The 26,637-nt window shown below is 47.2% G+C and overlaps 1 protein-coding gene across 2 annotated transcripts in view; it reads right to left on the bottom strand.

Moving 5' to 3' along the window:
• Positions 1–7,589: 7,589 nt before the first annotated feature.
• LBH (LBH regulator of WNT signaling pathway) overlaps positions 7,590–26,637 on the bottom strand; it is a 31,449-nt gene continuing 12,401 nt past the window's right edge. For both annotated transcript variants that reach the window (XM_070428939.1, XM_070428938.1), the window contains exon 3: positions 7,590–10,232. In XM_070428939.1, coding sequence (XP_070285040.1) covers positions 10,044–10,232 — 189 coding nt within the window. In that variant the 3' untranslated portion in view covers positions 7,590–10,043. The remainder of the gene's footprint in view (positions 10,233–26,637) is intronic.

Raw genomic sequence — 26,637 nt, 5'->3', positions numbered from 1 at the left:
CAGAGGGGACTGCTCCCAGGCCAAGGGCTGAGGCCCAGACAGAAGCCACCTCCCAGGGCCCTGAGATGTTCAGGAGGGGCCCAGGATGGGGTAGGTCGATGGGCTCCCTCCTCTTTGGTCAGAGGTGGCTGCCAATCCCCAGAGAGTCTGAAATGAGGTAGTGGCCTTCCCAGGTATTCCCCAAGTGTACCTCTGTCTGTGTAACTCCGCCTGCCCAGCACCCAGGCGAGTTTGCAGTTGCTGGTTTGCTCATGGGTTTTTCTCTTGGTTTTGAGCCCCTGGGTGAGGTTTGGGTGAGGTTTCCTCACTTTTGCACACCTCTCTCCAGCTCAGCTCAGGCCCCAGCACCAGTGCCTCAGGGGGTTCTTAATCTTTTTGTGTCCTGGATCCTTTTGGCAACTTGAGGGAGTTTTAATCCTCTTAGAATCATGCTTTAAATGAATAAAATAAAATGCAGAGAGTTGCAAAGAAAATCAATTTTGCTGCAATACAGCTATCAAAAGATTTCTTAAAAACACATTTGTGATAAAATCATGTGTCCTCCTTTATCGGTGCTTTACCTAACCCGATCTGGCAGGAGGTGTGATGTTGAGGTGGCCATACTACAGATGGTAATTCATGATACCTGCCACCGTGTCCTGGGAGAAGGAAAATCCACGTGATTGTTACTGATGACAATCACAGGTGTGCTGACACTACTGTGGCTGGTTGCCTACCTTCCTAACAGCAGGGAATGCTAAATTACTGGATGGTTAATGAAAATATAGATGTAATTTTTAACCCATCCACATTCACACACACTCCTGAGTCCTACCCATGTGCCCAGTTGGAAAAATGCCACGTAGGTGAATGAAAGATCAGATGTGCGTATTTCTGTTGCAAACGGAGGGCACAGTGTTCCAGTGAATTCTATGAGTCTCTGGGGGATGTGGGCGCTTCTGGGATGGGCAGGGGAAGCCGAGAAGCAGGCTCTCACTAGATTACTAGCCAGTAAGCACCCTTTGAGGCCAGAACAAACAGGGGAGCCCCCTCTGTGTCCCAGAGCTGGCTGCACACCCTCACTAGGCTTTGTTGTGGTAAAGTAGCATTTGGTGTGACCCTCCCCGCCTCCCTCCAGTCCTCAGTGCTGGAGGAGGGACAGCTGGCGGAGCTTGAGCACTGAGGGGCCCGGGAGCCTTTCTCTTCAGCCTACACAGGGGCTTTGGGTTCAGCCCAAGGTCAGACCCTGCCATAGCCAAGGAGAGGCTTGGAGGACTCCCAGAGAGGCCTCCGTCCTCACGGGGCCCAACATCCCCCTGTGTGAGAGAAGCTTTGGGGAGGTCCTCCTGGGACCCTCTTTTAAGATGAAAGTCCGCCTGGGAGAGGTGAGTGCATTTGCACATCTCCCTGTGCAAGAGAGCAGGGGAGCAGGCTCGGACCCTGGGCCAAGGGGCCCATCCCTGGCACCAGCCCCAATGACCTGCACCTGGAAAACGGCCCTCGAATTAGCAATCAGGAAATCAAGGCATAGCCCGGCGCCAAGCAGCAGGCCCCCAGCCGTAGCCTGGTGACATTTCAGCTCTAGACAGCATGCCTCTGCCCCTGCATGGCAGAGCCATAGACCCCATGGGTTATTTTTACCTAACGGCACTATTGTTGGTTGTCTGGTAGCTGCTGTGGTGGGTTCCAGCAGCAGCGAGCTTGCAGCCAGGATTTCCTGTGCAGCTTCCTCCTCCTCCCCCATGCACGGTTACCTCCCTCCTCTGGTGCTGGTGGGGCAATCTGAGGGCTGCCTGGAGCCTACCCTGGCCATGGCGGAGGCCAAGGGTGTTGGGGCCTAACCCCCTCCCCGCCAAACACACATTATACACAGGCCACCCAGGGTCTGCCCCTGGAGCCCCATTTTCTCTGCAGAGAAGGAAATACTAGTCTCTCTCTCACCTCATCACTCTATAAGGTAAAAGCACTGCTTTCTAGAAAGTTAGGTTCACTAACTCAGTGAATTCAAACTGTTCTGACTTCAACCTACAGCAAGAAGAATACCTTTCCCATGATCTAGTACCACCCTGTACATATGTAGGAGTAAAACAAAGATTTCAGGGAGTAACACGTACTCTTCCCACGCCTGCTGGGTTGTTTTCTGTTCCATTCTAGTTTTTTGTTTTGTTTTTTCAATTCTTTTTTCTCCTGGAAAGAAATTATAGCTGCAACCCACAAATAAATCGATTCTACAACCCAATAAGGATTCGTGATTCCGTTTGAAAAATACTGTGCCAGACATCTCTTTCTGGAGGCTTTCTCTTTTCTGAACGAAGGAAGGGTGCTGGCATTCAGACAGGCCTCTCAACTAGATGCCGCCCTGGTTTTTGGAGTTACATCCATTTCACAGAAAAGGAAGTTAACGTGCAGCAGGCTGAGCAGCTTGCCCATGAAATCAGCCATGACGAGAGCATCTACACCATAAAGACTGGCAAATGCTACAAATCAGGGCTATGGTCCCCCCAGGGGGAAGCCAGCTTTTAGACATTTACCAGCACACCGCTGATTCTAACCTGGCTCTTTCTGGTTCCAAAGTTGGTGTGTTTTGAAGCCCTCTGACCTCAGCTTCCTCATCTATAAAATAACATGTAAAATGCCTACTTCATAGAAAAAAATATATTCATTGAGCACATTCTGGTAAGTAAGAGGGACAATGACTGGCAAGAAACAAAAATGCAAATAATTGATTGCTACAATAATGGGACTTGAAAGATGAAGTTCCCAAATTTCACCATCTTATAAGATTTCCATCATTGCTAAGTGTAGTTTTTGCAAAAAAAAAAAAAAAAAAAAGAAAGAAAAATTATACCCACACTTTGCAAAACTGTTGTGAGAATTAGAAGAAATGAAGGTAAACCTATAGGCCAGTGCTCTGTAAATGGTAACTAATTTTGAAAATAGTGAATTTTTTTGGGGGGGGGAATGGCAAAGGAAGTATTCCAAATGAATCACATTTCAAAGTAGGACCTTCTATCAAGGTAAATGGAGAGAAGGGAGTATTCTGAGGAATCTTCTGATTCATAGACTATTACTGATAAACATATCACACATGACTAATTTTCAAAATTCTAGAATAAGGGCTTTACAGCCTCAAATTTATACAGTCCCAGTGAGGTGGTGCCCCCTCCATCTGACAGATACCTCTGCCTGGTGATGCCCAGAGAAGACACTGAGTTAGGAAGGTGTGGGCCCCAACTGCTGGAAAGTGGCCCGGGCCTGCATGGGACCCCCTCCTGTTCATTGCCACCCAGCTTTGTGAGGCCACACAGAAAAGTCTCTGTGATTATCATCATCATCATTATTGTAGTTATGATAACAATGGCCGTATTCATTTCCAATTGTGTCTGTAACAAATTACCATAAAATTAATGACTTAAAATGAATTTATATTCTTACCGTTCTCAAAGTCCAAAGTCCGAAATGGGTGTCACTTGGCTAAAATCAAGGTGTTTCTGGGAACTTTAGGGAGAATCATTCCCTTACTTCTTCCAGGACGTACCTAAATTTCTTGGCTAGTAGCCCCTTCCTCCATCTTCAAAGCCAGCGGCGTTAAATCTTCACATTTCTCTTTTCCCTCCCCCTTTCATTGTAAAGACAATTGTGAATAGATTGGGTTCACCTGGATAATCCAAGCTCTTCCCAAATCAAGGCCAGCTGATTCAGCAACCTTAATTCCCACTTGCCATGTAATGTAACATCCAGGTTCCTGAGATTAGGACATATACATCTTTGGGGCGGGGGGGGGGGGGGGTGCATTATTCTGCCGACCATTATTCTAGCTAATGTTCCTTGAGTACTTATGTGCCTTGTACAAGTCCAAGCACGTTACCTGAAATAATGCATTTAAACTTCACCACAACTCTATGTACCCATTTTACAGATGAAGAAAGTGAGGCACAGAAAACAAAAGTAACTTTCCCAAGTAACTTGACATAGCTAGTAAGAGGTAGGAAGGACTGAGCTACAGATCTGGGAGTATGATCTCAGAACCACAAGTTCTCTTAGCCCAGTGGTCCGCAAACTGCGGCTCGTGAGCCACAGGCGGCTCTTTGGCCCCTTGAGTGTGGCCACGAAGTTTCAATCACATTGTACGTGTGCTCCCACACATGGTATTTTGTGGAAGAGCCACACTCAAAGGGCCGCAGTTTGCCCACCACTGTCTTAGCCACAAGTTCCCTTCAGTAATTGGAGGACAGATGAACAAACTGAATTCTACCTCATTTAATTCTTCCTTGATGATCCAGAAGTCCCTTTAGGATGTGATAGTGCCTCAGGTCCATCAATACTGACTGACATATGTCATGAGTCAGGTAACTTTGGATAGACTGACCAGTAGACTTTTAGGGGCTGAGATGCCTGGCGAGCCTGCTTCCTTCTTAGGGGGGCTTCTCACACTGGGCAATAGTGATTCTCCGTGGTATATGACCTCAGCTACTCCTCTTTCTCTGTACTCCAGCCATGCCAGCTTCACTGATATTCCTCAAAAAGGTCAATTTCTACCGTGGAGCCTTTGTACTGGGTGTCATCCCTGCCTGAAAGCTCTCCCCAATCTACACTAATAAAAGAGAAACATGCAAATTGGTGTCACTCTGCTACGCCCACCAGCCAATCAGAGCAACTATGCAAATTAACCCAACAAAGATGGCAGTTAATTTGCATATGCAGGCACGAAGCGAAGACTGAAGGCTCTGGCCAGAGTGAAGACTGAAGACTGAAGACTGAAGAGGCTTGGCTTCTCTGCTGCGGCTGGACCAAAGGCCTGGGTCCCGGGTGCCAGAGGAAAACCAGTGCCAGCAGCCAGGGGAAGGAAGGCCTATTGCGTGAATCTTCGTGCAATGGGCTTCTAGTATACAATATACACAAAGCTCAACAAACACTTCAAGGATCACAAAGGAGCCAGGCTTCAAGCCCACTTAGTGGGTCATGTCTCCCACTTCCCTCCCAACTAATTTGGTGGGCAGAAGGCATTAAAGTTCCCTTCTTTTTCCTGCTTCCCCCTCCCCTCCCATATCCTACCCCCTTCCATCCTCCAGTAAAGACTAAGGGAGTTGGGTTTGCAAGTAGGGAGATGTCTTCATCTTGAAGTTTCCCTTGACTCTGTTGTGCACAAATGTCCCGGAGCAAGAAGTTGGAAGAGAAGGCAGGAGCTAGTTTTGTAGACACCAGATCTTCAAGGGAAAGAGAGAAAAAAATCCTGACGTGGGAGCACCTACGGAGTGCTCACCTTCACACCCCTGTACAGGAGGTACTAATCTTAGCTCTGTTTCATAAAGGACACTGAGGATCCTGGACACTGAGGATCCTGGCTCCCAATGACACATGGAGGGGCAGAGCAGAACTTGAATGTAAGTCAGCCTGAATAACCCAACAAAGGTCACCAGTTGCCACCTAATGCTCCCCCTTTAGGGAGAGAGGAAGCAGTCTGGGGTGGAATAGGGACAATATTGAAGCAATTGGCCAACCATGAAAAAAGAATTTATTTCTCAATGCATAATTTTTCTATTTAGAAAATTACATGAAAACAATGGGAGCAGAAGTGAAGACACATGTTCCCATCCCCTGGGACTATTGCAGGTGAATATCCAATTGTCCCAGCACCATTTGTTGTAAAGACTAACCTTTCTCCACTGAGTTGCCTTGGCACTTTTGTCAAAATCAATTGACCATTTATGTGTGCATTTATTTTTGGATTCTCTATTCTGTTCCATGAATCTATTTGTCTCTCTAGATCAGTGATGGCGAACCTATGACACGTGTGTCAGAGGTGACACTCGAACTCATTTTTTTGGTTGATTTTTCTTTGTTAAATGGAACTTAAATATATAAAATAAATATCAAAAATATAAGTCTTTGTTTTACTATGGTTGCAAAGTCTTTGTTTTACTATGGCTACTCCTCTTTCTCTGTACTCCAGCCATGCCAGCTTCACTGATATTCCTCAAAAAGGTCAAAATCAATTGACCATTTATGTGTGCATTTATTTTTGGATTCTCTATTCTGTTCCATGAATCTATTTGTCTCTCTAGATCAAACAATTTTTATATGTGACACAGCACCAGAGTTAAGTTAGGGTTTTTCAAAATGCTGACACGCCGAGCTCAAAAGGTTCGCCATCACTGGTCTAGATGCTACTCATTGTTTTGATCACTGTAGCTTTGTAGTAAGGTTTGAAATGGAATTCTTTGTTCTTTTTCAAATTGTGTTCTTTTTCAAACTTGTTTTAACTATTCTAGGTTCTTTGCATTTCCATATGGATTTCAGAGATTGTCAATTTCAAAAGCTTGCTGGGATTTTGAGTGTGTTGAATCCATAGGTCAACTTGGAAAAAATGACATCTTAGCATTATGTTCTCAGATCAATGAACATAGTATACCTCTCTGTTTATGTAGGTCTTATTTCATTGATCCCAGCAGTGTTTTGTAATTTTCATTGAAGAGATTTTGCACATCTTTTGGAGATCTATCACTGAATAGTTTATATTTTTTGAGGCTAATGTAAGTGGTATTTTAAATTTCAACTTCCAATTGTTTATTGCTATTATATAGAAACAGAAGCCCAGTGTGCAAAATCGCACATCCCCGCCCACCCACGCACGCCTTGCTGCGCCCAACCGTCTGCTGCCCCGCCCGCCTGCCAGCTGCCATCCTTGTTGCAATTGCAGCCTGTGGGCCGCGCTGCGTGAGCCGAAATTACACGAGACCCCAGACCCGCCGAGTGAGGCGGGACCCCAGACCCCAGACCCGCTGCATGAAGCGGGACCCCAGACCTACTGCGCTGGCGAGACCCATCAATGCACATCCTGGTGACCAGTTGTTTGGTCGTTACCGCGTTACGGCCACAGGCTTTTTGTATAGATAGATAGATAGATAGATAGATAGATAGATAGATAGATACAGTCAATTTTAATATATTGATTTTAGATTCAACTGATCTCTCAGAGCACCCTATCTTTCCTGCCTTGTACTTACCATACTTGTCATTGAAATGTGCACTAAAGCAATGCCATGGGGCTGGGGCCATTGCTATTTTGTTTAGCCCAAACCTCTCAACATGCCCAATAAGTGGTAGGCACTCAATAAATGGTCTTAATGAGTGCTGGCACTTTCTTTAGCTACATACACACCCTTCCATTCACCCCTAGTTTTTGTGAACAAACTTATATCTTGGGTATTTCTCTTCCATTAGAATGGTGTTTTGAAATTGTGTATTAAAATCTCCCCAGGTGATTCTAAAATATACTAATGCTTCAGCCTCATGCCGGCCTATTGAAAGCCACCTCTTGGGGTGTAGGACACAGGTATTTTTATATTTTAAAAAAATATTCCTTGGTGATTCTGATGTGCATCCAGAGTTGAGAAACACAGGCATAGAAAAACAGACTGCCTGCATTCAGCCAAGTTGTAAAATAAAAACATGGATGGGCTTACCTTGGAAGGTCCAGCAGGTGAGATATAAGGAACCTCACATGAGGCTCCCCCCTACCCAGCCTCCTCTGAGAGTTGCACCTTGATTTCTCTCGCACTCTCTCCGCTGCAATGGAGCAGGAATAAAAGAAGGAAACCAGACCAGAGTGGAAAGCATTTTCAAACTTTATTTACAACTGTCACAGTGACAAAAAGTAGTTTGGAAAAAAAAAAAAAAGCTAGTTTCTCCCTGAGCCTCAAAAAAGAATAGATAGAAGTTACAGGAGGTTCATCTTACAACAGGCATGTTTACTGAAATACTAGTTTGTTTTTAGTACGATCAGTTAGAAATACACACAAGATACTTTAAAAAAAAAAAAAGGAGGCCAGACAGGAGCTCAGCCACTTGTCCAAGAGCGACTGGGTCCCCCCCAACAGGCTCACCGCTGAGGGTCCTAACTTTAGCTGTCAGCCTCTGGCCTGCTCAGACTCCACATGGTCGTACAAAGGGGTCTAGCAACCAGCAAAAATAATAAACCACCCCCATAAACACACATATACACAAAGTAGATCTGTTATGCAGTTTACAAGCACGTTTCCATCACACGGACAGATGATACAGGGGAGCACATTGGAGGGGGACATGGAAACACAGGATTTTAAAAGGCAGGACCCCATCCACAAGGGAGGCACAGGATGAGAAATGCTGCTGTGAGGGAATGAGAGTGGGAGGGAAGGGTCTCCGCAGCCAAAACCGAAGGAAAGGGAGAGCAAGAGAGAAACACCCCCAGTGCAGGCTGCGGGCTCTCCCACTTCCTCGAGGAGCTGGAAGAAGTTATTGCCATCGATCGGTGTGAGTAACACAAGCAGTCAACAGAGAGGAAGGGAGCAGGGGGGGGATGGGAGAGTGTCGGCTGCCCAGAACCAAACCCTGTTGATGTATCAACAGCACACCCTGGTCCTCCTGCCCAACCTTCCCCAGAGCCACACTAACCTTGAGGTATTAAATACAACCTTTATGCAAGTCCAAACCCGGTCACCCTGGACTGACTGGACACCCGAGGGCTCACATGGGTGCCTCGCTGGGCAGAGTTCAGCCCCAGGGCTGCTCTTGAGCCCACCTCTTGGCAGCACCGTCTGCTCTGAGATAGAGATGAAGAGCGTCCTGCATTGTGCAGCTCCTGGTGGTTCTGAACTATAAGAAGCTCTAAGTCCAAGGCTAACCTTCTTGGGTAACTGTGCCCTTGCAGGGGGCAGGCGGGAGGTGGGGAGTGAGGAGGACCACCGTTCCATGCTCCCTCGCCACGCCGTCCTCCCACCAGGAACGCCAGGGGAGAAGCCAGGGATCTCATGACACCCTTTAGTGTCAAACTGGATCCCCAGGCTGCTGCACAAGAGCCTCCTCACCCATCCAATAATTCCCGGGCTTTGCCAGCTCTCGGGATGTACACTAACTCAGTCACCTCCCCAACAAGAAACAGAAAGTCTCCTCTGCTCTTCATGCAGCTCCCACCAGGAAAGCAGGCCACAAGCCCACATGGGAGTGGGTACTCAACTGACTCGGGTGGCTGGAACCCACTGCAGGGCTGGGAGCCACCTGGGCCTCATGGCTGTGGCCAGGGGCTGGGAGGGCATGGTTAGGAGAGAGAAGGGCCAGCCTGGGAGAGCCCACCCACTCGCTCTGGGCCTCTGCTCAGACTGAGAGCAAGTGTGGAGGGGACCTTCATGTCCAAGTGTCCACATCAGTCCCCCCAACAAGGGCAGGAAGAACTCTCACTACTCCCAAAAGGGCAGGGGGGAGGATGGGGGGCAAGGGAGGGCCGGGCAAAAAGGATAAATAAGGGAAGAGAAGCTCAAAAGCACTGCCTCTTAAAAACAACCACTCCAGCTTACTGCAGGGATGTCAACCCTCCACAACCAGGAGCAGAGGGGCCGTGGAGAAGGAATGGGGGGCCTTTCCCTTTCTGAGCATCACCTCCAGCTGGCTTTGCAGGCAGCCAGGGTGCACTGCTCTCCTTTACCCGCCTCCCCTGTAACAGGCAACACACCTGAAACGAAAGCAAAGGCTGGCGGTGGGTGAAGCTGGAGAGAGATGAAGACTTGGTTGTCTGATGCCCCAGCAGCAGAGAGATGGCTCACTGAGAAGTAAGTACTTCCTGGCTGCACCTCCCTGCTCAATGTCTTCCTTAAACCGTGCATTTGCTCTTTTGTCCCGTGTTTGTTTTCTTAGCCCAAATGTTCCTTGCTCGCTGTGCACGCCCCATCCCCCGACCCGCAGAGCCCCCTGGAATCCCACCACTGCCTCTAGGTGCTGAGTTCAGATACTGATCTCAAAAACCAAAGCTTCCCCACACCCCCAACCCCGGCTCGAAGCAGCTTCCTTTCTCAGAAGGCCTTGCAAAGTGCCCCAGAGGGCTCCAGGGCGCGACACAGTTCAAAAAAAAAAAAGAAAAGAAAAGAAAGGGAAAGAAAACCAACTCAGTGATTCGCAGGAGCAAAACGGAAGCCTGGTCTGACGTTTCAGAACGATTGTGGCCCACTCTCTTCATCCATCACAATGGGAAAGAACACAGTTCAGGTACAGATGCTGTCTGGTGTGACCCGCGGGGAGTCGGTGGGAATCTACTGCTCCTTGTTCTCTGTCGCTGACTCTTCACAGTTGTCCTGCTCATCCTCCTGGACCAAGAACTCCTCCGGGGGCCACCGCAGCTCCCCGCTCTCCACCTCCCCCTCTGTGGGTTCCACCACTATGGAGGGCAGGCGGTCCTTCAGTTTGCAGCAGCGGTCAAAGTCTGACGGGTCAGGGAAGATCTGAAATAAAAGCAGAGTGAGTGCCCGGTCACGTACAGATCTAAAAAGTGCAACTCCTTTCCTTCATCTCACACCCGCAGGCAGGGCTGAGCACCTGCCGTATGCTATGGACGGTGCTAAGCCGGGGTACAGCAGCCGGGAAGCGAATTCTGGGCAACGTTGGAAAGCATTCCTCAACTTGAAGCTGCAAGTTTTCAGAGCAGCACCACCGAGTCTAAAAGGTGGGGTAGCTCTGTTTGCACTATTTGTTTTGTTTTATTTCTGATAAAATCATTCAAAGTCATGTCATCCTCAGTAAGCCACATCTCTGTTTGCAACAAGCATTTCACTCTGGCAGTCTGACAGGTCTCATTCAGTAGCTCAGTTGGTCAGAGTGTCACCCTGATACACCAAGGGTATGGGTTCAATCCCGGACAGGGCACATACAAGAATCAACCAATGAATGCATAAATAAGTGGAACAACAGATCAATGTTTCTCTCTCTCTCTCTCTCATCAATTTTTAAATTAAAAAAAAATTCCTCTCAGGATCATTACTGACACCTTGTATGAGCCAGCTACCAGGTGCTTTACATATATAATTTTGAACTAACATAGTCATACTGACAAACAGGTGTTCCTGATATTACCTTAAAGAATCCCAGGCTTAGAGAAAGAGGCTGCCCAGGCCATGCAGCCTGGAAATGGGTGGTGGAAGGAGATTAAGACCCAGGTCTGTTTGACTCCTGTGCCCGTGCCCCAGGACCACCCCCGCTCCTCCAATAGATGGGTCCTGATCTCCTTTCAACTGAACAGTCAAGGTCAAATAAGGGTTGAGGTGTGGCTCCCAGCCACAGGCAGGCTGGGGACAAAACCTCAGGCTCCTTTTTCATCTGTGAACAATTCCTGGCTCCTTGATGGCTCTACACCTGAAAGAATTTACTTCTCTCTCTAGAGTCCCATCAACGAGGCTTTTAAAAAATGCCTACTGTGTGTCCTGCCCAGAAGTGGGAGAAACCCCAAACCAGACTATAAAATCGAGGCCTCTGTGTATTCGCTTCGCATACACCGCCCTGTGACTACAGCTGACCCAATTCTTTGCCCAGCAGTTTAAGTACTTAATCCGATGGGCTGCTGGTCCCTTGCCATTCACAGTCCTCGGTGACGCATCCCAGAGCTGGAGAGAGGAGCCTCTGTGGCTCTCAGAATCCCACGGCACCATCAAGGCCATCTCTTCCAACCTCTCTATTTGATAGATGAGGAAACTGAGGCCCAGAGGGGTCAGGAGACTTGCTCGAGGTCACACGGTTCGTTAATAGCAAAAGAAAGGAAGGCAAAACCAGGACTGAGTAGAAACACACACCTGAAGAGATGCCTGGCTCAGATCCAGACAGGCCCTCTGGGCTGCTGAGCTTCCCAGTCCAGTTGTTCTAAATCTTCAGGACCTCCATTCCCCAGAGGCAGAAATGCTCTCCTACAATCGCAGGCCTTCCGTGATGCTATGAGGGTGCCCCATCTTCCTGCACCCCAACCCCAAGCAATGCTGTCCCAGTCAAGTCACCAACCACGTCACAGGTCACTCGGGGCTGCCGGGAGTCATGGGCCTCGCCGAAACCTCCCCAATCCCTGCAGACAAGTGATTATTAACCATTTATCCAATAAAGCCCTATTGCTGGGGATTAAGCCTTAAGCCAGCTGCACAACCAGGCATCATTAAAGACTTAACAAGCCTTATAAAAAGTACCTTAATGGCCGCCAGGAGGAAAACAAGGCAAGGGAGGGGCTGGGGGAGTGGGGCTGAAAGAAAGCACGGGCAGGTTGACCCCACTGCAGGCTTTCTCCTCCTGGTGTGGCCAGCCCTGCAATTCTGCCCTCGGACTGTGCTGTGCACACAGACCTGCTGGTGCTGAGACGGAAGAGGGTCAAGGGCCTCTCTGGGCCGCTCCTCACTTCTCTTCATGTGCAGCAGGAGCCTCTTCCTGTGTGTGACGACACAAGTCCACCAAGCTTTCAGACATCACCTCCTTTCGGCCTCACCACCCCCAAGAGCAGTGAGACCTGGGGCTCTGAGGGCCACGTGGAAGAGCCAGGATTCAAACCCAGATCTTCAGTTTTCAATGCCTGTACCTTCTGAAAAGTGAATAGATGCCACTGGATGAACATGTCAATTTTACAGACAGAAAACTGGCCAGGGAGGGTGGGCAAGACTGTGGGTTTCAATGGTTCATTTGGCTGCCAGGGGCCCCATGATGACCCTCTGGGCTGCTGAGCTTCCCAGTCCAGGCAGTTGTTCTAAATCTTCAGGATCCGAGAAAGAGCTGTGAAATATCAACAGATGGGCACCTGGCCCAGACTCAGCCCCCTACCTCTATCCTCTGACCGCAAGCCCAGGGCTGTGCCTGCCCTGTGACTCCCAGATGAAAGAGATGGCAGCCAGATTCTAACTGTGATCACCCATCTGAGCAAGAGTGACAGGGACAAGAAGTAAGAGGAGGAGGATAATAAGGGTGGAGAACATGGACGTTTGTTTTAAGCTGGAAGCAGGCCTTTAGCTAAAATAGGCAGGGGTGGGGTGGGGGTGTGTGTTAAAATAATGATGATGATGGGAGACATGCCAGGCTTATCTGCAGATCAGCCCTTGGTGACACATCCCAGATCAGATTCTCCGTCTTCACAATAGTCCTCTGAAGTAAGCAGCGGTGTGATCCCCATCCGACATAATAAAAGCCTAATATGCAAATTGACCGAGCGGCAAAACAACTGGTGGCTATGACACACACTGATGACCAGGGGGCAGATGCTCAATGCAGGAGCTGCCCCCAGCCTGCAGGCCCCAGGCCAGCCAAGGTGGGTGCCAGCAGGGGCCCCGCCGGTTGCCCCACAGATTGGCCCTGATTGCCAGCCAGGCCTAGGGACCCTACCTGTGCATGAATTTCGTGCACCAGGCCTTTAGTATTATAGATAAGGAAACTGAAGTACAGAGAGGGCAAGCGACTTCCTCAAGGCCATGGAGCTAGGAAGTGGCAGATCCGGGACCCAAACTCAGACCTCAAGGACTTTAAGTAATGTGTTCATTTGATAACACAGCATCCAGCCAAAGACCCCCAATTCTCATTATGCCCTTGACATCAGTTGTATAACCCCAGCCAAGTCCTCTCAGTCACCCGTTCCTCAGTCTCTCCTTTTGAGAAGCAAAGTGACCTTCGTATCTCACTAGATGGGTACAAGTGCTTGGCAAATCCAAATATAATAAAATGCTGTGAGGACACAGGCTAAAGTCAAATTTGAATGTCCTTTCTGGAGTGGTTTCAGCAGGGCTCCGGTAAGTGTTCAATCTGCAAACAAGAGGCAGCCATACTAACGCAGCAATTAACATAACTCCACACAATGCCTTTCATACCAGCAGCTGCACAATTAAGTCTCTGACGTCCTTGGGGGAAGTCTGAGCAGCGAACTTCTGATACTGCTTAGCTGCCAGAGAACTTTGCTCCCTGAATTGTTCAAAGCAGGCACCATCAAAAAAAAACACACACAAAAACCCATAAAACTTTTTTTTTTTTACAAAGCCTGTTACTTACATTTTTAAAAATCACTATAATAATCTAACCCTTCCATCAGAGATTTTATTAGTAGATAATACCAATTTATGACTCTGGAAATTGTAGCTCTCTCCAAAGACAAACAAAAGGCACCCAGAAACCAACAGCTTCTCGTTTCCTTGCACACAGACAGAAAGCCTTGCGAGAGGAGGATCTCACCAGCGCACTCTTATCTCCGACAGCTGCTGAAGAGGCTGACCCTAAGGAGGTCAAGATTTTTCCACTAAGTCATGCTTTTTAATCATCTGGGCAGCAGAAAAATGAGAGGTTGCAACTGCTATTTGCCGGGGTGGGGAAGGCAGTGGAAAAAAGGACTCAAGTCAGCCTTGCCAAGCACATGACAGGTAGGGTTGAAGCGGCAAGCCAGCCCGGCATGCCGTTGGCCTGCAGGAACTGGCAGGGAATAAGGAATTGCCCCTGTTCCAAAAAGAAACTGCTTCTGGTTAAACCGCTTACCCCAAAGCGCCCCTTCTCTCTGGACAAGGAAAAGAAAAAAAAACAAACAAAAAAAAGGCAGGAAGAGATCAACCAAAGAACTTGTTTGCATATATACATAACCCGTGGACACAGACAATAGGGTGGTGAAGGCCTGGGGGCAGGGGGTGGGGGCAGGCTGTGGTTCTCTCAGCTCTGCCCTTTCCTCCCTCTGCCAGTGCTGGATTCCACAATCCAGCTGTCACACTCGGCTGTCTGTTGGGGCTGATGGTCTGGATTAAGCTAATAGACACCAAGTTCCCTCTTTCATGAATGAAGTGATGTGTTGAAGATCAAACACATCAAGAATACCCCGGGCCCCAGGTATCCGCCGTGTAGAAACAGCAGGCACGCAAACGCGGTCCTGGTGAATTTTATGGGAGACACGTCTTCAGGGGCAACCTTTGCCAGGTGACCTCTGATGCCAAGAGGCCCTGACGTTTTGGGAACTCAGATGGGTTCACTCGAAAGGTCAAGGGAACTTCAGGTCCTTCCAGGAGGAAGGCACGGCCGGTGAGATGCCGTCTGGAGGCCGGGACACTAGAATTTCTGGCTGTGTAGATCAGAACTTTCTGTGATCGTGGAAATGTTTCCTACCTGTGCCCAACAGTAGCCACTAGTCACGTGTGGCCACTGAGCGCTTGAAGCAAGGCTAAACATGTTCATTTTCTTTCATTTGTATTAACATACATGTATAGGATATATTTAAATATAATACCTTTATACCTGTGGCAACTGCCCTGGATGGCACAGACATAAGCGTGTAAATAGGAGGACAACGAAAGCAGGACTGTCCAGAGAAATTCAGGATGTTTGGCTGATGGACCAACACAGGCGGCCGCGCAGCAGAGAAGTCTGGAGTTGAGGGCGAGCCCTGGGGATGAGGAGTTAGTGGGCAGGCTTTTGGCTTAAGTATAAAAGTTGCCAGTCAGTCAGCTCCTGTTTCAGCCATGGAGGGGACCTGAAAGGCAATACCAAGGCTCCAAAGGCCTGAAATTTGGGGGCCTAGCTATCAACTGTCTGCCTCGACGCCAGGTGATCTAAACCTGGCTGTCTCTGGGGTAGGAAGAGGAGAGAGATGTCTGGCACCTGGGATGGAAAATGTGAGTAATTCTGGTTGGACCAGCCCTCCCCTGTGTGTTTGTGTGCGTCCCTCAGCCATCATCCCTGACAAGCAGCCTGAGCTGGCCACAAAGAGGGCGGAGGGTTCGGCCAAGAGCTGAGAGATGCTAATGGGGAAAGCGGACACCTGCGAGTAGAGGGGATGAAAGGTGGCTAACTGGACACAAAGGGCTAATTACCAGCTCTGCAAGCTGAGACCTCGGGAGCTCCTCTTTGCTGGGTGGGTGGAAAGGGGAGGTAGGGCAGAGGGCCTGAGATGAATAATCAGGCAGCTCCCCAAAGAACTGAGAGTGATCTGCTTCTGTGTAAGCCTCTCCCCTCTCTGGTTCCAGCGAGGGAAAACGTCACCCTCCAACATGCTGTGGGAAATGGCCGCTCCCACGGGAGTCTAAACACCTGGCTTTGACCTGGCCCCGAAAGCATATTATCTCCACGACCATGGTCTCATCATTTTAACTTCTCTGAGCCTCAGCTGCCTCCTGCGTAAAATGAGGAGGGAATGTCCATGTTACAGTATTGTTGCAAGATTTCCATGAGGCTGCCTGCTGAGCGCCATCATGGTGCCCGTCAGGCTCAAAGAAGTGGAGACCCATCCCCCAGCCCTTCCTCTGTAAATTGGGGTTAATGCTAATTCCCATTTTATGGGGCTTTGGAAAGACTGAAATACAGGGATATGTGAACATGTTCTGTAAACTTTAAATTCCTAACTATGGTTCTTATTAGGTAAAATTGGGGTCTCCAGGGACCATTTAGAGCAGTGGTTTCCAACCTTTTTTTGGCCATGTCCCACCTAAGCATTTCTAAAATCCTGATCCCCCACCCCCCCTTGTGACATAATTCTTATTATTCAAAAAGTGAACTCCTATTCACATGGAGGAAGCCTAAGAGGCCATTAACTCGGTCTAAACAAACTTTCAAAGAACACAGCATCCACGAAAGAGAAAAATAAAAGAACGAAAGGACAGTGGAAGTACTGAGGAAGAAATCACTAAGAAATTGTTTAAAAAATAATAATATAAAGTGATAAGAAAAAAATAGCAAATAAATTTCAAAACATATAATAGAGAACTGAAATGCATAAATATGTTACAATATATACTTTATATGCTGTATATGAGGCCCCTAGAACCATAAGAAATGCAAAAAATTCACTGTTAAGAACTCATTCTCAAATTGCCCCCCTCTTAAAAATCAAATTGCCCCCCCAGTGGGGGGGCTACCTTGGGAACCACTGGTTTAGAGTGAGGGGCTGAGAAGTCACTAGCTGTGGCTTAGGACAGGAGCAAGTCAGCAGCACTCCTGGGCTTGTGCTCACAAACTCTAGGCCAGGTTCTTTGGAGAAATGGTTTGACCCCATTGCTTCCCTCCCAGCGCCTGTTTTCCTAGGGCCTGGGTTCGCCAGCTGGGATGGAAGCCACTGCCTTGTCCAGATCCTGGTCTCTCGGTGGAAGTCCTAGAGCTGGAGGTCTTTGCATTCTGCGCCTCTCCCTCAGCCTACTGCATGGGTAAGTCAGGCCCCTCCTGCCCCTCGGATCCCCAGAGTCTTATTTCTCCTGGAGAACAACAATGTGTTGGCTCTGTGTGTTTATTCCTTCCTAGGAGGGGCTGGCTTATAACAATGGGCAGATCTCTACCAATATCCTGCTCTCCAAGGGCTGAATGAATGAGCAGCAGCAACTAATTAAAATGAAAAGTACACCCTGCTTTTTTGCCCCCTAACAATAAGCGAAGGTAAGAAATGCGTTCTTTGCCTCCTGCTATTTTATCATCATCATCACCATCATTATTATTTACATTTTACTGACTTTTCAAAGCGAAATGTGGCTGGTAAGAACCAAAAATTTAGAGCAAAGGGGCAGAGTGGCTACCGCCTGGATTCAGGGAGGGAAGAACATTCTCCAGTTTCCATTTGGATGCAAGTCACCTCCTTCTCCATCCTTGAGACTCTCACCTCGCTCAGATCTCTCCTGGACTGGGGCTATGGAACAGCCACCTCTCCCTCTCCAACCTTGCTCTGGTGTTTCTAAGCCTAGAAGAGACTCCAACAGAGATTGGAGGCTAATAAAGATGCTGAAGCCTCTAGCCTTGACTTGAAAGAAAAGGAAATCCTCTGGGAAAACACCACCTTTCATAAACATCTCTCACACACACACCCATCCTGCAGGGGGAGAGTTCCACATCCCAGTTAATTAGCACTAATTGCTACCGAAAACTCTCCGGGCCCAGGGAGCTGATGGGGCTTTTGGACTGTTCTCCAAGTTCTCCGGGGCAGTGAGAAAAGCCTGCAGTTACCTGGCTTAGATGATTGAAAATACCCACATCCTATCCACTACACCCTTTGGGAAGAAGACACGCCTCCCAGTCACTTTGGGGCTCTGCAGAATGACAGATCCCTTTCTCTATCTTTCTCCTTTGGTGCTACCCAAATGCCCCACAGCCCCACCCCCTCCTCTCGGAAAGCCCAGATTGATGTGGCTGCCATTTCCAACCATTCCTTCATTCTTCATTTTGGAGACAAAAATCTTGAGACCTGGCCTGGTCCCACAGCCTTCCCATCGTTGTCTGGGGTTCCCTTCCTAACCCCTACCAAACCCACCCCTGTATGGGACAACTCTTCCTAGTCCAGTGATGGCGAACCTATGACACGCGTGTCAGAGGTGACACGCGAACTCATTTTTTTGGTTGATTTTTCTTTGTTAAATGGAATTTAAATATATAAAATAAATATCAAAAATATAAATCTTTGCTTTACTATGGCTGCAAATATCAAACAATTTCTATATGTGACATGGCACCAGAGTTAAGTTAGGGTTTTTCAAAATGCTGACACGCCGAGCTCAAAAGGTTCGCCATCGCTGTTTTAGTCTCTAGGACTTTGTTACTACCCTGCCCACGGCACCGCCTCTGCAGCACATGACCTGGCCAGACAGCCTGCTTTGGGCCGTACACTCTCCCGATTCCCATGACCCTGCTGAGATCCACCTGACCTGTCCAACCTCATCTTCCCTGTGCCCTCCTAGACTTGGAGTCATTCTAGGATTTCTCCAGCCTCAGGCAGGCTCCTGGCTTCACCTGTCCATCTTAGGCTGCTGGTTCCCCAGTCCACAGCTACACTTTCACCTTCCCACGATCTGTGGAACATCTCCACTTGGATGATATCCATCACCTCCAATCCACCTTGTCCCACACTGAGGTCATCAGCTGATTTCCGTGTCTTTAAGTTAAAATTTTTTTTTTTCCCCTCCCAAGCAGGAAGCCTTGCTTGATCGTAGGTCCTGCAAAAGAGGCCTGGATATTTCAGTTGGTCAGAACTGCAGTATTGATGCTAAAAAAAACCCTGAAGTAAACAGGGCTATATTCCCAGTGGCCCACTCATCTCACGGAGGCCGTCCACACTCACAGGAAGGCAAAGGTCCTCCTGTCCTCTGGTCAGACATATTCTGTTCAGTTTAGAGCAGTGGTTCTCAAAGCTCAATTCCCATCATTCTTTCAGCGAGGGAGTGTCCATGGAGTTACATATTTTCCTTAACAATACTAAGATGTTACTTGCCTTTTCTCCTGTGTTGACACTTGTACTAGTGGTATGAAAAACAATGGTGGGTGAAATTGCTGGCACCTTAGCAAGAATTAATGAATGCAGTGATATTAACTATACTTGTAGTGATTATATTTTTCGCCATCTCCTGCTCACAATTAAAAAAAACAACTTAGTGTTTGCAGTGGAGCAGAAATTTTATTAAATATTGACTCTTAAGTACATGTTGTTTTTTAAAATATTCTATGTGATGAAATGGAAAGTCAGCATAAAACACTTTTGCTGCATAGCAGAGCACAATGGTTGTCTCGAGGGGAAAAAAGCACTTCTGTGATTGAGTTGCAAGCTGAACTAGCCACTTTTTCCACGGAACACTATTTTTACTTGAGAAAATGACCAGCAAACTATGGTTATCCAGACTTGATTATTTAGCAGACATGTTCTCAAAAATGAATAAAATGAGCCTCTCATTTCAAAGAAAATGACTGATGGTCTTTGTTACCAGTGATAAAAATTGAGCTTTCAAACAAAAATCAGAATTTTGGGAAACATGTATCAGCCACTGTAAGCTTGACAGTTTCCTAATACTTGAAGAACTTCTGATGAAGCCAGTGGAGACATTAACAAATATAATTTTTTTGACATTATATAATGAAATGTGTCAACATTTGGAAGGTCTTTTATGTTCATTTGTGAAGGTTTCAGATTCCACTTGGCCACTAACCTTTAAGAAACCATCACTTGTTGAGTCTAGGTGAAATATCAAAGAAAAACATATTAAAAGACTATTACAATATTTCTTCTTTTTATAACTACATATTTGCATAAGCCAGATTTTCTTTATTTACTATAACAGATTGAGGCAGAAACAGTTATGAGAATCCAGCTATCTTCTGTTAAGGCAGACACCAAACAAATTTACAAAAATGAAAAACAATGCTTTTCTTTTCACTAAACTTTTCTTATTTTGGAAAATGGATTTGTTTTTATGATAAACTTACTGATGTTAACATGTAATGGTTTTATTATTTTAAATGAATTAAATACAATTTAAAAAGACATAATCCACATATGACATAATCAGAATATATAACCCACATGAACAAATATCCATGGGGCCCTCAGTCATTTTTCGGAATGTAAAAGGGACTGAGACCGGAGTGTGAGAACGGTTGGCCTAAAGAACCCTCAAGAGGAGAATCGTATAAGTCAGCAGTTCTCAACCTGTGAGTCGCGACCCCTTTGGCGGTCGAACGACCCTTTCACAGGGGTCACCTAAGACCATCCTGCATATCAGATATTTACATGACGATTCATAACAGTAGCAACATTACAGTGATGAAGTAGCAACGAAAATAATTTTATGGTTGGGTCACAACATGAGGAACTGTATTTAAAGGGCCAGAAGGTTGAGAACCACTGGGTCAAGGTTGAAGGTCAGTACATTTTAAAACTGGAAAAGATTTAAAGGGAACCTAAAAGCTGCCTTCATGATCAGAAAGGCTGGCATAAAGAAGAAAGCCGATTTTTTAACTCCAGGGCTGATCTAGGATCAGGATGGCGGATTTCACCTCCCTGCACAGTGTTCTAATCACAAAAGTGACACAATCCACACGCCCCTAACGACAGAGGAATCAAGGCCCAAAGAGCTGACTGATGCGAGTTGCCCGAGCTGACACTGACAGTGGCAAAGCCACGATTAGAGAACAGCTACCCAGATTCGTAGTCCATAATCCCACTGTGCTGAGAGCGTCTGAGCGCCAGGGCACTGGCAGCATCCAAAGAACACCTACATGACTCAACGCCATGCTACCGTGTGCATCCCTCTATCTGATAGGAGACTGGCACAGTCGCGAAGGTGCCCTCCCACCCTGCGAGACTATAGTGCCACAGTTCTCACTCTAAGAACAGTGTATGCATCCAAAATTTTGTTTGGGTCCCTCCTAAAAGAATTTTGAAAAACTGTGTCTCCTTTCATGTGTTTTTAAACCGACACCTAAAACTTCTGATAAATTATAAATCTTAACATTTTTAAAATAAAACTTTCATGCCACTCTTTTCAATGCACTCAGTATGCCACAGCAATTTGATATCAACAATCGCCTATTTTTTAAAAAAAAATCATAAACAAGCTCTTAAGTCAAATCTTATTCCTTTCTCCACTTGAAACTATATTTCCAGTCTACTTCCCTATAGGATTTTCCTTAATATATTTTTATATTTGAAAGTTTTAAGTCATTAGCTTTTCATACTTCACTGAAATAAAAAGATGTATTTGTGTATATAAAAACGACTTAAGGTTTTATGTCTCATGACCCTAAGGCTTATTAATTTTAAAAAATTCTGAATTGGCTTATTGCAGCTATTAGTATATAACTGATCAGTAAACATACCATAAATACTTATTAAGCACAATGATACATTATTTAGATTGGTTTCTTAATGTGATAGATAGGAAGATTTATGGAGCTTCCTAGACAGTAACATTTTGAATGATTCATTTATTTGATGCTGCCAGGGTTTCTATATCCTGGAGGAAAGCACCTTAAAATATTGGGGAGGGGGAGGGGCAGGTCCTTCTCTTATAAGGGGGAAGTGGGCAATTGTGATAGGAAAGGTAGGAAGAGAAAACTGACAAAGCCCGTCTCCAGGAAATGCAATTTTAGAAAAGCAACAGAAGGAAGTTGAAGATGTGGAAAATGATTTTCCGAAAATGCTCTCTGCTGTCATATCCCTTGGAAAGTTTCTGTGAACCCCAGGGGCAGCTGTCCTCCTGTTTTAACACTTTGTTAAAACATGAAGTAATATATACATAGAACATTCTATGTATTAAAAAGTAATCTGGCATGAAAACCTCCAATATTAGGATGCCAAGGAAAACAGCTAGGAAGGATCCTGACCTTCAACTGTTATATCCAAAGGGGCAAATGACCAAAGGAATACAGAATTCATCATTGAGGACTAGCTAATCTTTAAGAATGCTTTCAACCAAGAGGATCACATTCAACTCTTGAAGAAAAGAAATTCCTTCATGGTAACAACAGTGATGTCAGCCTCAGGAAGTCTTTATTCCTTCCCGCCCAGCACACATATGGCTCAATTCTATTTCTACTTTACTCATTGTTTAAAAAATAAAACTATCTCTACACAAATGGGAAGCTAGCATTACTTATTATAGGTAGCAACCATAAAGTTACACTGACATTTTTAAAGTTTGTCTGTGTGACACCTCAATGAACTTTTTGAACCATCAGGAGTATGTGGACCCTGGACCATGGCCAAGGCTGCTTACTCACTGCGAAGCACCTGGGGTCTGCAGGGTTGGGCAGAAGGACCCTGAGCCCTGGGCCCAAGGCTCCATTGTGTACAGATCTATTTCTAAAAGCGCAGTCCATGCTTGATTTCAGGGAAGCAATATTTCTCAACCATGACCATTCATGAGCCAGACCTGGAACCCCAGAAATACCAAGATGGCTCAGGGGATGGAGCGTCCATCTGTCCAACTTTCATGGGACGCCAGGCTGAGGCAACGTCACTGGTCCCCCTTAAGGTCACATGGCACTCAACGTCATTAATAGAATAAAGGAGATAAGTAGGGCCTGTACAAATATACATGTGTAATTTTGTCTACACACCCACTGTGGGACAAGAATATGATCACCAGCTAAGCTATTTTGCAATGCTGGCTAATTGCCTAACATCATCAACTGCTATCATCTCTGCTCAAAATAAGCAATTAACAAACTAGAGGAAGATGTACAACATCTCCTAACCACTTTAAAATAACCAAGCACCTTTCTGACTCAGTCCACAAAGCTCCTCCATTATTCCATCCCTACAGATTTGACACCCGTGAAATCCTGTTTGCTAGAGCTTTCAATGCCAGGAGCTTATATTTTGATAAACTCTTTGATTTGTTTTCTGTTTTTAAGGTAATCAAGAGGCTTAATAATGTTGAATCTCTTTGAATCAGTAACTCCCCTTCCAGGAATTTATTCCAAGGAAACGAATCAGACCTAAGCAGAGATTTACGTAAAATGAGGCTTGGAGCAGCGCTCTTTTTAAGAACAAAACATGCCACCACCTAATTTTCAGCGATAAGAAGTGGTACATAACAAAATGAAATGCCATTTTACAAAGAAAACCAAATTACAGGAACACAGTCACCGTATTATAGTATGTGAACAAAAAGATTCAGTAGAGCATAGACAGTATTATCTCAGTTTTTCAAAAATATAAATGCATATTAATATACTGGAAGGAAACATACCAAAATGGTTCAGTAAATAAGAATACGGGTGTTCTTTTCGTCATACTTCTCTATAATTTTTCCTAAATTTCTAAAAGGAATGAAAATTACCTTTATAATAACACACACACACACACACACACACACGCCCTTGGGAAGGCCAAGGATGCCTCTCAAATCCAGGATGGGCAAAGCAAGTATTTCCACTCTCCAAAGTAAAGACAGAAGGCGTACTATTAACCCTGCCTGGGGACAACTATTAAATTCAAGGTATTCTAGTAACAGAGACCAACCACCTCTGGACTGAGGTTTGTGAACACCCTCGTTGCTCAGGCCAATTCTACTTTGACGGAGAAACCCAGACCCTTCCTATCCATTGGCTCCAATAGAATTCCTGGTCGAGAAGCAAGTTGTTGCTGCTACTTCAGCTAAATGCTTGGGCGCCTCTTCTGTACAGTTTCCTGAAAAGGAGCTTCTGACAGTGCAAGGGAATTAATTCCAGCGGGAGCGGCCGAGGGAGCTCCCAAAGATCCCCTTGGTCAAAGTGCTAGAATCAGCGGTTCTCAACCTGTGGGTCGCGAACCCTTTGGGGGTCGAACGACCCTTTCACAGGGGTCGCCTAAGACCATCAGAAAACACATATATAATTACATATTGTTTTTGAGATTAATCACTATGCTTTAATGATGCTCAATTTGTAACAATGAAATTGGGGGTCACCACAGCATGAGGAACTGTATTAAAGGGTCGCGGCATTAGGAAGGTTGAGAACCACTGTGCTAGAGGGACAGCAGCTGGAGAAACTTTTCGCTGATTTTTTTTTTTTTTTCTAAGACAGGTCTGTGCAAGAAGGGGCCCTCCCCCGCGGAGGAGTGAAGCCACAGCCACAGGCTCTGATTTACTGATAAAGCCTCCTCCTGAGGTGGGCTCGGCGACAGGGGAAGGACAGGTGGCGAGGTGGCAGGCAGCAGGCGTGGCACGGGGCTGGCAGACTGGAAAGGAGTGAAGTCCCGTCAGCTCTGAGCTCCGTGTGAATGAGGGCCTGTCTTCATACCCTCCGAGGATTATTTTAGGACTCGGGCCTGAGAGATCATTTCAGGACATTCACTAGACACCCAGGAATAGCTCTTGGCTCTAGTCATAAGATTCGCCACCCAAACGCATCCCTCTCCCTAATGGTGCAGTCCTCCTTTCTACCCAACTTGGGAGACTGGGGCGACATAGAGAAAATGCTGATCCTACAAAAGTCTACGCCATGGGGTGGCCAAGGTAGAGGGATCGTCCTCGGTGCAGGAAAGGGAGGGAGGAGGGGTCCAGCCAGCCACTCAGCCCTCGGTAAGCAGCTATTGGAGGACACTGCGGGGAGCACCGCAGGAACAAAGCAGAGTCTAAGATGCAGACCCAGCTCCAGGCGTGATGAACACGCCAGCACTTGAGAGGCGTCAGGCCTAACACAGGCCCTTTGAGAGGAGGCCGGCTGTATGGTTCTAGTGTGCACCACGTTGGCTCGGAAAGTGAAGAGAGCTTGTTCTCTCCCTGGACGGGCTACAGACTCACTGTTGTGATCACAGTGTGTGTGCAGGGGGGTGGGAGGAGAAGTAGAGGGGAGGGGGGGTCCCCCATGGGAATAATTCTAGCCCTCTGCAGGCCCTCACCCAGGGGCATTCCAAACAGAGAACACTATGTTTGTGTCCAGGCTTCGGGCCTAGGAAGGAAGGTGCCGGACCCCTCATAGAAAGGGGGCTGGATCTGAACAGTGTGTGCTGACTCCAAAAGAAGCAGGCTGCAGACACAACGCCACCCAAAGCACCGGACTCCTCGTGCTTCTGCACCCTGTGGCCCTCACTGCCTGACTTGCATCACATGATTTTGATTTGTACCAAGGAGGGACTGGGGTGGAGGGGGACGGGACAGGAGACAGAAAACTCGCTGCAATTCCAGTAACGTGTCGTGTCCATGGCTGGATGTCTCCTGCCAAGTGCTTTGGAATTTTAGCTTTATGTCTCTCCAGGGATGACTGAGGCCTTTTAAGTCTGATGTTGTGAAAGATGATTTCCTGGTGACCATGAGACTTCCAAGGGACTGCTCCGCAGAACGTGCGGGGTACCACAGCTGGGGGTCACCCGCGAGACATGGGGTGAGGAGGAGAAGGAAGCAGGTAGTTGAAAAGGTAATGCCCAGAACAGCCTCATGAGCAGGGGCTTGTGGGAGATGGAGGCAGGGACAGGAAGCAGGAACCTCTCTGAGAACTTAACTCAGAGAAGAAGCTCAACCCATCACGTATTTTAACACGTGCATTTAACAGGTGGGAAGGGCTCGGGGAAAGGCAGGCTCATGTAGATGTGAGTGAAGACAGCGTTTCTAACCACTGCCTGACTTCAGTGACTAAACCGAGCCTGTTCCCTGCTGCTGATAAAGAGTGAGGAGCGGGGAGAAAGGAGCCAGTTATTGTTGGGCCAGGGAGCTAGAAGAGGCTGGGAATTCGGTCCAGGGAGAGGTGAGCTCAGCCAGCATAATGTTTTAGACCTGCCCTTATGCAGAGCTATAACCGAGGTGCTCGGACTGCCAGGAGCAAATGGCAGGGCTGTGGCAAGAATAGGTCACCCCCACTGTCCCTCCTCCCTACCATATAAAACACCAGGATATCCCTCCCTCTAGTCTTGGGAAATACAGGGGATGACGCAGGGAAGCTCTGAGCTCTGTGGATCACAGGGAGGGCACGGGCACGGGGGCACGGTGGTGTGTGAAGACCTCACTCCTGGTTGACAGCACATCCTCCTGGCTTCCCTGAGGAGAGCCGGCCGCCTGTGTGACTGGTGGATGGGCATCAGGTGGTAGGAGTACGTGACCAAGACCAGCAGAAGGAACACAAAGGGCCTCCGGTAAGGGACACGCGTACTAATCAGAGAGGAATTTAAAGAACCTAGGGAAGGATAAAGTCATCAGATCTTGGTCCAGATGCTTTAGAAGGGACTTAGCAAGGGAGTAAACCTGGAGAAGCTCAGCATGCTGTGCTGGGGCCCTTGGGTTGTGGCAGCATCCGTGTCCCTGGGCAAATGCTCAGGACCCCTCCCTATTCAGGACCCAGGCCAATCGTGGGCAACATGGAAGGAGACCCAATCAGAGAGGCATTCCAAACGCCACATTCTTAGAGCCCCTGGAGCCAGGGCCGTGCAAAGCAGCACTGACCTGCCTCCTTGAATTAGGGAAAGGAAGAAGGCCTTAGATGGCATAAATTCTATCCCAGGGCAGGACCCCAGGAGACCCACAGATGCAGTGTGTGTGTGTGGGGGAGGAGGCGGGGGGGGTGGGGGGGGACTACTTGCAGCCATCAGGGACATAAATGTCCTCAACGAGACCCTCCCCCTCAGCCCAGTGAGCTGGCTGCCACCCACAGCCATCCCAAAATGTACTCAGACTTTCTAGTAACCATTTACTCACCCAACTG

The sequence above is a fragment of the Myotis yumanensis genome, unplaced genomic scaffold, assembly GCF_028538775.1.
Source record: "Myotis yumanensis isolate MYYU_CA2020_CCGP unplaced genomic scaffold, mMyoYum1.0.hap1 SCAF_11, whole genome shotgun sequence".
Lineage (NCBI taxonomy): Eukaryota > Metazoa > Chordata > Mammalia > Chiroptera > Vespertilionidae > Myotis > Myotis yumanensis.
This window is presented reverse-complemented; position numbering and strand designations above follow the sequence as displayed.